The sequence below is a fragment of the Penaeus chinensis genome, chromosome 4 (assembly GCF_019202785.1).
Source record: "Penaeus chinensis breed Huanghai No. 1 chromosome 4, ASM1920278v2, whole genome shotgun sequence".
Classification (NCBI taxonomy): Eukaryota; Metazoa; Arthropoda; class Malacostraca; order Decapoda; family Penaeidae; genus Penaeus; species Penaeus chinensis.
Genome location: NC_061822.1, coordinates 36939694 through 36952193, shown reverse-complemented (window position 1 = coordinate 36952193; position 12500 = coordinate 36939694). Strand labels below are relative to the sequence as shown.

At 44.8% G+C, this 12500-nt stretch overlaps 1 protein-coding gene across 1 annotated transcript in view; it reads left to right on the top strand.

The window, feature by feature from the left end:
• LOC125025155 (glutamate decarboxylase-like) overlaps positions 1 to 6885 on the top strand; it is a 77292-nt gene extending 70407 nt beyond the window's left edge. Inside the window, exons 3-10 of the mRNA XM_047613131.1 lie at positions 1298 to 1431; positions 1878 to 2060; positions 2284 to 2363; positions 2548 to 2719; positions 3191 to 3334; positions 3944 to 4093; positions 4777 to 4974; positions 5143 to 6885. Coding sequence (XP_047469087.1) covers positions 1298 to 1431; positions 1878 to 2060; positions 2284 to 2363; positions 2548 to 2719; positions 3191 to 3334; positions 3944 to 4093; positions 4777 to 4974; positions 5143 to 5316 — 1235 coding nt within the window. The 3' untranslated portion in view covers positions 5317 to 6885. The remainder of the gene's footprint in view (positions 1 to 1297; positions 1432 to 1877; positions 2061 to 2283; positions 2364 to 2547; positions 2720 to 3190; positions 3335 to 3943; positions 4094 to 4776; positions 4975 to 5142) is intronic.
• The last annotated feature ends 5615 nt before the right edge of the window (positions 6886 to 12500 follow it).

Genomic DNA, 12500 nt, shown 5'->3' with positions numbered 1-12500 from the left:
CCCCCTCTCCCTCCTCCTCCTCCTTTCCCCCCCTCCCCTCTCCCCCTTCTCTCTTCCTCTCCTTTTCCCCTCTCCTCCCTTTTCCTCCCCTCTTTTTCTCCCCCCTCCTCTCTTCTTTCTCCCTCTCTCTCCCTTCCCCTCTCCTCTCCCTCTCCTTCTCACCTCTCCTCTCCCTCCCTTTCCTCCCCCCTCTCTCTCCTCCTCCTCCCCTTCCCTTCCCTCTCCTCTCTCCCCTCCCTTTTCCCCCCCCCCTCTCTCTTCCCCCCCTCCTCCCTCTCTCTCTCTCCCTCCCCTCTCCCTCCCCTCTTCCCCTTTTCCCCTCTCTCCCCTCCCCCTCCCCCCCTCCTCTCCTCCTCTCACCTCCCCCCCCTCTTCTCCCTCTCTCTTCCTCTCTCCTCCCTCTCTCTCCCCTCCCCTCTTCTCCTCCTCCCCCTCTCCCTTTCCCCCTTCCCCTCCTCCCCTTCCTCCTTTCCCCTCCCTCTCCCCTCTTCCCTCCTCTTTCCCCCTTCCTCCTTCCCTTTCCTTCCCCCTTTCCCCAGGGGAGGAAGGGAGGGCAGATAGGGGTGAATTGATGGATGAATTGATAGACAAACGGAATAAATGAATAGGCGAGCAGCAGGCCTCTTTTCCCAGCGCTATTAAGACCACTTATCACCGGTACTTAATCGGGGGAAATTATGACAGAGCAGCGTCCAAGCGGCACCAGTGACGAGCCTTCCTGAATCATCACCAAGAGGAGACGTATGACATATAGTTTCTTTACGAGTGACGTAGCCATTGGGTCGCCAAGGAGTGCGGCAGTGTGTCTCGTGTCAGAAATTTATGACGGCGATAGAGCTCAGATGTAGCCAGACCGGTGAGGAGAATGTCGCCGTAAAATAACGGGGTTTAATGGCCGGGAAAATCCGTGTGTGTTGCGATGAACTGGTGCGCCGTTTTCTTTGCGTAGCGAACTTGGATTGATTTGCCTATTTTGTTAATTTAGAGATAAATGGTCCGTATTACTTATCGTGTTCAGAATTTTCAGTTATCCATATATAAGAATACAATATTAATATATACGTTGATTCGTGATTTGTTCATCTGTGTCAGGCGATGTATCACTTTCGTCGTTCATTTTTTTTTCTTTTCTTTTTTTTCATCTCACAAATTATTTCATCAAGTTATCCCGGCGCAAAATACCCCAACCCACTCTCAAAACCAGAATATACAGTAACCCTGCGCTGTCTTTACACGTCACAGGTCGTTTCCCTTGGTCCTTCCCGCCCATTTTAATTCCGCCTCACCTCTCCCCCAGGTCACCCTCGCTTCATGAACCAGCTGTCATGTGGTATGGAGGTGGTGTCTCTGGCCGGCGAGTGGCTGACCGCCGCCGCCAACACCAACATGTTCACCTTCGAAATTGCTCCAGTCTTCATCCTCATGGAACAGGTATGTTGGCGCTTGTCTGCGATGGGGTGGGTGTTCGTGTATTGTGGTTAGTTGTGTGTGTGTGTGCTAAACATCTGTTCTTTGAGCAAGCGAGCGAGAGAAGAAGGAGAAAGAGAAAGAGAGGGAGAGAGAGAAAGAGAGAGAGAGAGAGAGAGAGAGAGAGAGAGAGAGAGAGAGAGAGAGAGAGAGAGAGAGAGAGAGAGAGAGAGAGAGAGAGAGAGAGAGAAAGAGAGAGAAAGAGAGAGAGAGAGAGAGAGAGAGAGAGAGAGAAGAGAGAGAGAGAGAGAGAGAGAGAGAGAGAGAGAGAGAGAGAGAGAGAGAGAGGAGAGAGAGTTAGAGTGAGAAAGCGAGGAAAAGAAGAGAAAAAAAATCCAAACCTTACAAAACAATAAAAATAAAATAAAACAACCCACCCAACCACTGCACCTCAACACCCTCCCTCTCAGGTCACGATGCGCCACATGAGAGAGATCATCGGCTACAAGCAGGGCGACAGCATCCTCGCTCCCGGAGGCTCTATCAGCAACCTGTACGCCGCCCTCGTCGCCAGGCACAAGATGTTCCCGGAGTACAAGAAGAAGGGTCTGCGAGCTCTCCCCGGCGAGCTGTGCATGTTCACTTCTCTTCACGTGAGTTTCGTCTGCTCGTCTTTTAATCCTCATGCCTTCTCATGACCCATTACAACTTTCCACCTGTCAACTTGTCATTTTATTTCCTCATGCAGTCGTCACTCAAACATACTCAGAGAAAACTAAACTATTCTTGAAACGAACACTACTTCTTTCTATTTATACACACGAAATGAAGAGCAAAGGGAAAACTCTCTGACTTGCCCCTCTTTCCTTTTTTCAGAGCCATTACTCCATGATGGGCACTGCAGCTGCAATGGGCCTTGGCACTGACAACTGCATTGAAGTTCCCGTCGATGATAAGTAAGTCACGATTGGTCAATCTGCGAATCAAAATCACCTGTTTATCGATATTTATGCATCGTCATTAGGAATTCTCGTTATATAGTGCAGACTAATATAAGACAAACTTTAATAAAATAGAATAAAACATGAACATCGTATAAATAGCATCACATCCCTTTTACACCCCCTCCGTCTCCGCCAGAGGCCGCATGATCCCATCCGAGCTCGACCGCCTCATCCAGGAGTCCAAGGCAAAGGGCAAGATTCCCTTCCTCGTCTGCGCCACCGCTGGAACCACCGTCATGGGCGCATTCGATCCCCTTCACGCCATCGCTGACGTCTGCGAGAAGCACAAACTCTGGTTCCACGTTGATGTGAGTCCTCGTAAATGGGTTCTAATCCTAAGTATTTGATTGTCTCTATAGATGCAATAAATGAGACGTGGAATTTCCTGTCATTCAAAATTGGTTATTTTTCGCTTAAGAGAAGAGATAATCAGTGGAAAAGTGGGCAGAAGGTTGAAATAGTAATTGATAGAGGGGTCAGGAATCAAAATTGTAATTGAATGACAGACATACATAATAAACAGACTCTCGGATGGATAGATAGATAGATAGATAGATAGATAGATAGATAGATAAACAGATAGATAGACAGATAGATAGATATGTAGATAGTTAGATAGATAGATAGATAGATAGATAGATAGATAGAGACAGACAAACAGACAGACAAGCAGACAGACAGACAAAAAAAAAAAAAAATATCGACAGTTAGAGACACACAGCCAAACCTACACACAAACAGAACAAACACAATAACCCAGCTAACGCCCTCTCCCTCAGGCTGCTTGGGGCGGCGGAGTCCTCCTCTCCAAGAACCAGCGTCACAAGATGGCAGGCGTGGAGCGTTCAGACTCGCTCACCTGGAATCCCCACAAACTGATGGGCGTCCTCCTGCAATGCTCCACCGTGCACTTCAAAGAGGACGTGAGTGCTCTGTGTTCGGATTGAACAAAAAATATAAATGCAGCAGAAAATATACAGTTTGTTTTCACGTAATCACAAATGAATGAGATTTTATCACTTCTATTGTTGGAAGTTTATGAGGCCATTATAAGATAATGGTGTTAGATACCAGGTGATCAGGAATTCGTTAAGAGACAAATAATCATGATGTGTCGTTGGTTGTGGTCAATGTTAATGATAAGGGTAGAAATAACAGGAATAGTGGTGGTAATGACAATGATGATGATGGTAATGATGATGATGATGATGAGGAGGAGGAGGAGAATTATGATATTGAGAAAAATGATAATGATGATAATAATAATAATAATGGTAATAATGATAAAAATAATATTAATTATTATTATCATTATTATTATTATCCTTATTGTTATTATTATTAACAACAACAATAAGGGCAATTATAAGCAATTTCAGTATTATTATCACAACAAAAAAACATCAGCTTAAAAAAACGGAAAAAGTATAGGCCAGACACATAAGCCAGACACCAGACGCCCCTAACCCGCCACGTCCCTACCCCGCCAAGCCCCTAACCCGCCAAGCCCCTAACCCCGCCTCCATCCGCAGGGCCTGTTGATATCCTGCAACCAGATGTGCGCCGACTACCTCTTCCAGCAAGACAAACCCTACGACGTCAACTACGACACGGGAGATAAGGTGATCCAGTGCGGTCGCCACAATGACATCTTCAAGCTGTGGCTGATGTGGCGCTCCAAGGTTCGTTGTTGTTCTTGTTGTGGTTGCGTTGTTGAGAGGGAAGAAGGAAGGAAGGAAGGGGTAGTAAGGGGAAGATGGGGGGAGGTGAATGGTGGGGGGAGGGAGGGGAGGGAGGTGAATGGTGGGGGGAGGGAGGGTCAGCGAGGTGAAAGATGGAGGGAATGAGAGAGAGGAGGGCCCGAAAAGAGAGAAAGGGAGGCAGGGAGGGAGGAGCAGGGAAGTAAGAGAAAGAGGAACTTTGTACCCCGTAATAAAATTCCTCGCAGAAGCCCTATATAACTCTCTCTCGGACTGCATAGGATGGAGGGCATCTGTCAGAAATTGTTACCAGATCACATAATCTTATTCCCAATGTTGGGATCTCTAACGGGATCATCATTCTAATGGAACTCTTCTGTTTACTATCGTTAAACTATTATTTCACGCTGATCTAAGAAATGTCAAGGAATATAAAAAAAATCGCCAATAACAATATTCATAATAATGCTAATACCTGTTTGGTTTCATATGGAGTAAATTTAATATGGTATAGAAAATTTAATATGTTTTATCTCTTTCTAATAATTATAGTTGTTCTTTCTGATTCATTATAATTGTTCTGTAAGAGTAACCATAACTGCTCACTAAGGCTCTTTCCGATGATCTTGGTTTCCACTCCTTGTGACGCCGCCGATTCCTTGCAGGGCGACGAAGGTTTCGAGAAGCACATCGACCACCTGTTCGAGATGACGGAATACCTGGTGAGGCGCATGAAGCAGCACCCAGACAAGTTCGAATTCCTCAACGACGAACCCGAGTGCACCAACGTTTGCTTCTGGTACGTCCCTCACCGCCTCCGCTCCATGAAGCCCGGACCCGAACGCCATAAGCTCCTGGGAGAGGTAAGTTCTGGTGATGTTGGTCAGCATCGTGGTTGTATGTTGGTGGGAAGTGATACATAGCCTTTTTTCATGTCATAACCAGTCGTCAGGTAGTTCAGAGTAGAATCTATGATGTTTTGTCGAATTTCATTTTACCTTGTTTAATCGAATGCTTTTTCCCTTCTTCAGATCCAGCCTATCCTCAAGGGCCGCATGATGACCGCGGGAACCCTCATGATCGGCTACCAGCCCCTGGACCACCACCCCAACTTCTTCAGGAACATCATTTCCTCCCAGGCCGTCAGGCGGGAGGACATCGACTTCATGTTGGAAGAACTTGATCGTCTTGGCTACGATTTGTAAAGCCCCCTTGATGCGTTGCCGGGGCGTCTCAGCGTCGTAGGGGAGGGAATGGGCAGTCCTGAAGTAGATGCTTCGAAAGTGACCTTCAGCGACCTCATTTCACCGAGGAAGAACTCTCAGAAGAAGGTCACGAGGGATTCTTGAGAAGACGTGGTAGTACAAAGCAGGACTTCCATTCCTGACCCGGCCGAGAGCCACCTGCAATGGTTACTAGAGGAACATTACGATACGCCGAGGACTTCCTCGACACAAATGTATATTGTGGTGACTTGAGGTACACTCTCCTTCCCGAGGAGAGCGTACCTCGAGGTTGATACTTGTATTTAATGAGCAGACACTTTCAAAACAACCTGCGGCCACGGAGGAGGGCGCTGAGAGCTTGTTAATGTTGCTATATGTAGTGTTGTCTTAGTGTAGACGCGCCAGTGTCACCACATGTCAGCAATAATGAGGCAAGAGCCGGTTGGCGTCGTGTGCGGGCTCGCCTCGGAGTGTAGGAGAAGGTGAAGTTCAATACAGACAGTTTGTGCGACCCGAAAGTGGGCAGGGTCAAGTGCAGGCTGAGCCCCAAAACCGGCTTGCAAGAGGCCAGGGCTCAAGTGTACGGTCGGGGCCCCGCGCACGCGACCGAAAGCAATAAGGGTACAATCAATAGCTTTTCGTACAGTCACTGCTATATATCGGTTGAGGTAGGAATGAGCAGACTGGGGTGGCTCCATCATAGCAACCTGGTGAGTCTGATCATGGCTCAACCCCCAAATCCAATCCCACACTTCCCAGACAACCTTGCCCCTCGTCTTACGTAATGTCAAATCAGGGTTTACGCAATTTACGGATGCACTGCTGAATTCTTTCTGAGACGAGTAATGTATGTGAAGGAGACAGAAGGGGTAAGTCAAAAGAGCAAAGGTGAGAATGAGATATCCAATGTTCTGTAAGTGTGAAATGTTATGCTGATTGCCGTGGAGTAAGATCAAAGTAATCATTATAAGATTAGACACATCACCTATATGATAATGAAATGCAACAAAATTTACCTCTTCAAAATTTCTAGAAGTCGTGTCCCTAAACTATGCAGTTTCCACCTAATGCAACTGTCTTGAAGAATTTGACACACTCATTTGCAGAGTAAACATTTCAGCCTTTGAGCATTATTGCAACAGATATTCACATGCACATTTCAAGAGCACTCATACACAAAACCAAATGCCTCATGCACACCCGAAGACCAACTATGCACGAATGCCCGAGCGCCAGGCACTAGCACGTCTGCTTGGGTCTCTTGTCCTTATGCATGACAATTGTGAACGTTCGCTTTACGCATTGACAACTCCCAGCCAGACGTATCTCTTGGGGCAACACCATGCAGCATCATGCAGTACCTGAGGTGGTGGCTTCATTTTGACATCTTATCGTCACGCTGTAAATATTTTCGATTTTTGGTTGACGATTAGATATTTAAGATTAATTTACACTAATCAGTTTGAGTACGTGTGTGTGTGTGTATGTGGGTGTGTGTGTATGTGTGTGTGTGTGTGTGTGTGTGTGTGTGTGTGTGTGTGTGTGTGTGTGTGTGTGTGTGTGTGTGTGTGTGTGATAGAGAGAGAGAGAGAGAGAGAGAGAGAGAGAGAGAGAGTGTGTGTCTGAGTGTGTGTGTATGTGTGTGTGTGTGTGTGTGTGTGTGTGTGTGTGTGTGTGTGTGTGTGTGTGTGTGTGTGTGTGTGTGTGTGTGTGCCTCTGGGATGCATCTGGCTGTTGCATGCCATTTCTCTTCGCATATTCTTCTTACTCTTATGCACGATACTTCTTAACGATTCGTGATAGTGAACACATCAAAACTTTTGAACGCGTTCGTAAAATCAACGCCATGTTAGGTCCTGTTTGACACTTCACACCTCTTGCAAATTTTAGAATTTTGAAAAGCACTGTAAACAGTGTTTTGGCTTCAGCTCACTTTCTCTCCCCCTCAAGTTTTTTGGACTTTTGGAAACAATTTCATACATTTCCATTCTTTAACATCCGCACGTATCACATTTAGCATTCGTCTGTACTCGTCCCGTAATCTGCAATTGCACTCGGGTCTACCTGGCAGTGATACCTTCGTAGTGTTGGTGTCTCGTAGAAGCTCTCTTTATCCTGCATATTTTGTCCGGCGTTTCTCCCTTTCCTAGTGTTGTATGTCTTGGTCTCGGTGTCCATCCACTTAGCACTTGCACAGATGGCGTCTCCTAAAACACCTGCACACTTTAATGTCTCACACCTGCACAATGTCTTCATGCACTTTTAATGTCTAATTGCACTGTCACTTTTTATTCCCACTTTCAGCACATGCACAATTTGCAGTCTAGTCTATTTGCACACTTCGAATTTAGAATATTGCACATGTTAAAGTTTATTACCTGCGGACTTTAAACCTCTGCGCGTTTGAACTTCCATTCATGCACATCCACGATTTAACGTTTTTGCACATGCACGCTTTAGGTTTAGCACATGCAAACGTCAAAGTTTGATACATGTTTGATAGTTAGTTCATGCACAGTTAGAAATTTCGCACAATTTTTCTTCGTTTACGCACACACACTTTAAAAATGCACAAGCACATTCTTGTAATTTATATCAGCACAACGTGAATTTTCTCACGGTATTCACAACGCACATGTTAATAAGCACCTGCATGTTAGCACTCACGCACCTTAAATGTTTAGCATCTTGCACAATTTGATGTTTCTTCTTCAATGTGAATGTTTAGCTCTGCCATACTTCTGCGGTGTGGTTTGCAATCTCTGATATTTGTCACTTGCAATTTTCAAGTTTTTTCACTCTCTTGATGCATGTTACCCGCACTCTTAGCGCTGTCTCACTCCTCTGTATACTGGCGTTTATTTACATTCGGTGCATACAGGGATTATTATTATAAATACACTGCAAAGGATGTACTTGCTACGCCCTTTGCAGGCAGTGGCCACGAGCGGAGAGGCTCCACGGGTCAGCTAAAGAAACTGTATCAGTTTCTAGTCTTCCACAGCCATTATCTCAAAGTCTGTACAAGAAATAGTCGCCTCGCGTATGTTTCATACAGGATGTCGCCAGCACCTACTCATCCATGTTTATTCGATCGAATGGGAAACAAGCATTCATTTGCGCTCGATGGATTCGTCTTCTTTCTTAATCAAAAGTCTCGTCTCAATGATATCAATTAGTATTCTGTAAATGAGTGTGGATATATTCTCTCGATCTGGACAAGAGCAGCGATAAGAGCGAAAGGTGCGCAGAGATAAGGAGTGTTGACCTTGGGTTCCTCTGCACGGAATCCTCAGATAAGGTTTTGTGGCTGGGATTCCTTCTCAGGGAGGTTCCTTCTCTGGGGCGCCGTTGGTGAGAGCCCTGGTCAGCCGGTGGTCCTAAAGTTCCCTGCATGGGATAGTGTGACTGGCTCCTTGTGCATGGGAAGACGAAGAACCGCAGCCACCGGAGATGAAACATACAGAGGGTTGATTTGGGAAAGAAACCTGTTTGCGTTTGTTGTGGTAGCAAGTATCTGAGTATTGTTATTTTTTTCTGTCTTGTCGCCTCATGAAACGCACTTTTGATGTCATGAGCGCAGAATCAAAGGGTGTGGAACAGAGGATGTGTAAGGCTCAAACACGTCCCTGTCAGCAAACGTCAGGAATGCAGGCCGTCATTGCACAAGTCGCGTCTTATGATATTTTCCCGAAAGAAGAGAACCGTTTCTTCGGTTAATCTAGGCTAGTGGAAGACAGCCTCACTTAACCAGTCCATTTGGTTGAGTTACCTTAACTTAGATTAGATAAAAGAAGTGGCAATAATCCATTTTTCGTTGAAATAAAACATAGGAATCTGAGGCTTGCGTAATATCGTTCTGCGTTACTTACTCTTGCTCGATTGCGATAATCTCAAGACTTTTTGGACTCTCAATAACTAAGAATATACATCTTGTAGAAAAGGAAATGAGTGTTCTTGGAAAGAAGGTAATGTTGGCATTCAGGCACGGAATTTTATGACTTCTGGTTCGATGGGGTATACACGACTCTATGAAATTTCATGGCACGTGTAGTATTTTGTTGCAAGTTTCGGAGTCACAGCGGGTGAATATAGGGTCAAGATATGCACTAGCACACAGCAAAATCATCTCATTAATTATCGAGTATTCTCTTTACGTGAAATAGCTAATATCTGTAGAGCCGTTAATCTAATCTAACTTAACTTTACCTGGGTTGTGGTTAAGTCAGGTTAGATTAAACAAAACTGAGAAAATGTAAATCAACGATATCGTACCCCAAAACTATAACGAGATATTTCTGCTGTGTGTCCTTCGTGAGATCTTACGAGGTTGACGTGAGTTTGATTCGATCAGTATTTGAACCACGATGTGTTTTAGAGTGAAAAAGGGCTTCTCGAGTGGTGTTTCGAAGATTCAGAATATCGACTTTGCGCTCGGTTTGTGGGTTAGGATATATGAAGATCAGCTCAATGGACTCATTGTGTCAGGAAATCCTTGGATAGTTCAATGGATCAGTCCCGGGCTATTTGTTGTGATATTCTTATTCAGGGCCAGAGGTTCGGTTAAAGTTCCTGGACGGGCTTCGATCAGGTAAGAGAAGCACTGGGGTTGATGAAGGAGGAGCGATCCTGACCAGGATGTGAGGCTGGCGGTTTCTCGAAGCTTCATTCGTCTTAGAAACACTATTCACCAAAGTGAAGCCGTGAGTGATATTCCAGAATAGCAAGTACGTGAGAATAACGCAATCCTGTCTTCAAGTGTCTTTAGAGAGAAAATTATTGTTATCGTCCATGTTTAAATTATCCAAGCCATCCTTTAATTATATAAGTTGTATGAATAAATAATAATTATCTCTCGAATTCTTAATATGAGTTATATATATTCATATACATTCATACACACACACACACACACACACACACACACACACACACACACGCACACGCACACGCACACGCACACACACACACACACACACACACACACACACACACACACACACACACGCGCGCGCGCGCGCGCACACGCACACGCACACGCACACGCACACACACACACACACACACACACACACACACACATATATATATATATATATATATATATATATATATATATATATATATATATATGCATATATCTATGTATATATGTATACATATATATATATATATATATATATATATATATATATAAATATATCTGTGTGTGTGTGTGTGTGTTTATGTTATATTAATATATATATAAGTATGTATATATGTACATATATATATAAATATATATATATAAATTTATAAACAAACGAACAATCACACACATACATATATATATATCATAACCTCATATAACTTCTGCAGGTGCTTTGTAACTGCAGCTATCAGCTCCTCACCAACAAGGCTTGTGTGTATTGTATAATCCTGCTTATTTTCTGAATCAGTGAAAGACTCGCCTTAAGCCTGATTTCCCGAATCTCCCACTGTGATTCTCTTCCACTAGAGGTTGTAGGGATATAATGCGATTCCGCTCTCATATATATCTGATTATTAACGAGGAAAGACAACAAGATGCTGATGGAGTATGCTAGATCTCCGAGTGATATGTTTAGTGAAGTCTGCGTAGTGTTGCGTCGATTGTAGTGATAGTGCTAACACAGTAACACGTCAGGTTTATCAGTCCTATGTTTAGTGGCAGAGCTGCCAACTCTTGCGTCACTATTTGTAGGCTTCACAACGACCGCATCTTTACTTTTCGCATTCGTTTTTATCATCCTTTGATGAATGGACCACCTTTTGTGATCTCATTGGCTACAAATTTGTTCCGCGAGTCTCTTCAGCGCTACGTGCATTTGGCTATTTTTTGCATTATGACCTTTTGAATCAGAGGCAATATACAGCTATCAAAAGCAGTAGCTAATTTAGACAGGTGACTGTGCTGAAATCAAAATTCTGTTAAGAGCAACGCTAGTGTGGCGCTGAAGCGATGCTCGTGATTCCCAAGAAGCGCCAGTCGCCAGGACTTGGCCTGACCCCCTGACCACCCAGAGTCATCGCCTGTGAGCTTGTACCTGAATACATCATTCATGGGGGTTGTGTGGCTGTGGCTGTGAGGGCTGGTGGTCTGCCCCAGTCTGTAGTCAGTCGTCTGTTAGCTGTGATAAGATGTTTTAGGCGACCGAGATCCTGGGCCGCCCTGGCTCACTCACATCCCGCAATCCTCACCTCATCTTATATTTTTGAAGCCCTTATGTTTGGAGAGGACGATGGCTCTTCCGACACAAGATGTGGGCGGGCCAGGAGCGCTGGGTGTTTTTGCTTCCGTGGCCCGTAGCTGAGCTGTAGCCCGAAGGAACATGCCTTGCCCCATGCATGACGTGCCGAGATCAGTGCCAGATCATTGAAACATTGGTCGTTGTTATAAAAATGGCGTTAAAATGGTAGATAATTTCAGGAATGCTTTGTTCAACTGTTACTTGGTCGCTAGGCATACTGCGTTGGGGCGAGAGTGTACCCACTTGTTTTACCGTGTCAGTATTCTACAGTGTAGCGCCCACTGCCGTACTGCAGTGAGCCGGAGGCAAACGCAGGCACTAACATGCTCACCAACTCATCCTGGAAAACAGGTCATCCCGAGCGACCCAGTTCTAAAGCAGCATTAGTCACGCGGTTCCCATTGAGCCCAGCTTGCATCGCGGCCCCGCCCATGGTGTCGTCTCGCCCACATCGACCAGGGAGGTAGGCAAGGATGGCATTCGGGAGGTGGGCGGGCAAGGATCGAGGTGGGCGTGGTTTCAAACGATGGGCGTCGAGGGATGACTTTAACCGGGATGAGAGGCTGGCTGGTTTCTCCAGTGCTCTGTGATTTACTCTGTTTTTTTTTTTTTTTTTAAGTTTTAACAAATGTATCAAAATAAGAGCGGAGCAAAATATTTATAGAGAATATAGAAATGTATTTAGATGTATAATTGTACCTATGTAATGTTAGTAATTAACTGTTGTTAACTTTAGAGATTTATTGACATCAGTCGTGATTTTGACAACAAAATCCGATGTCTTCCATTAGACTTTAAGTGTAGATTTTAATGTGAAATATGTTTATATGTTGTTCAGGTTTGTCCAGTATACTGAAGAGCCAAGGATGCCAAAGTTTTACTACAAGCGACATA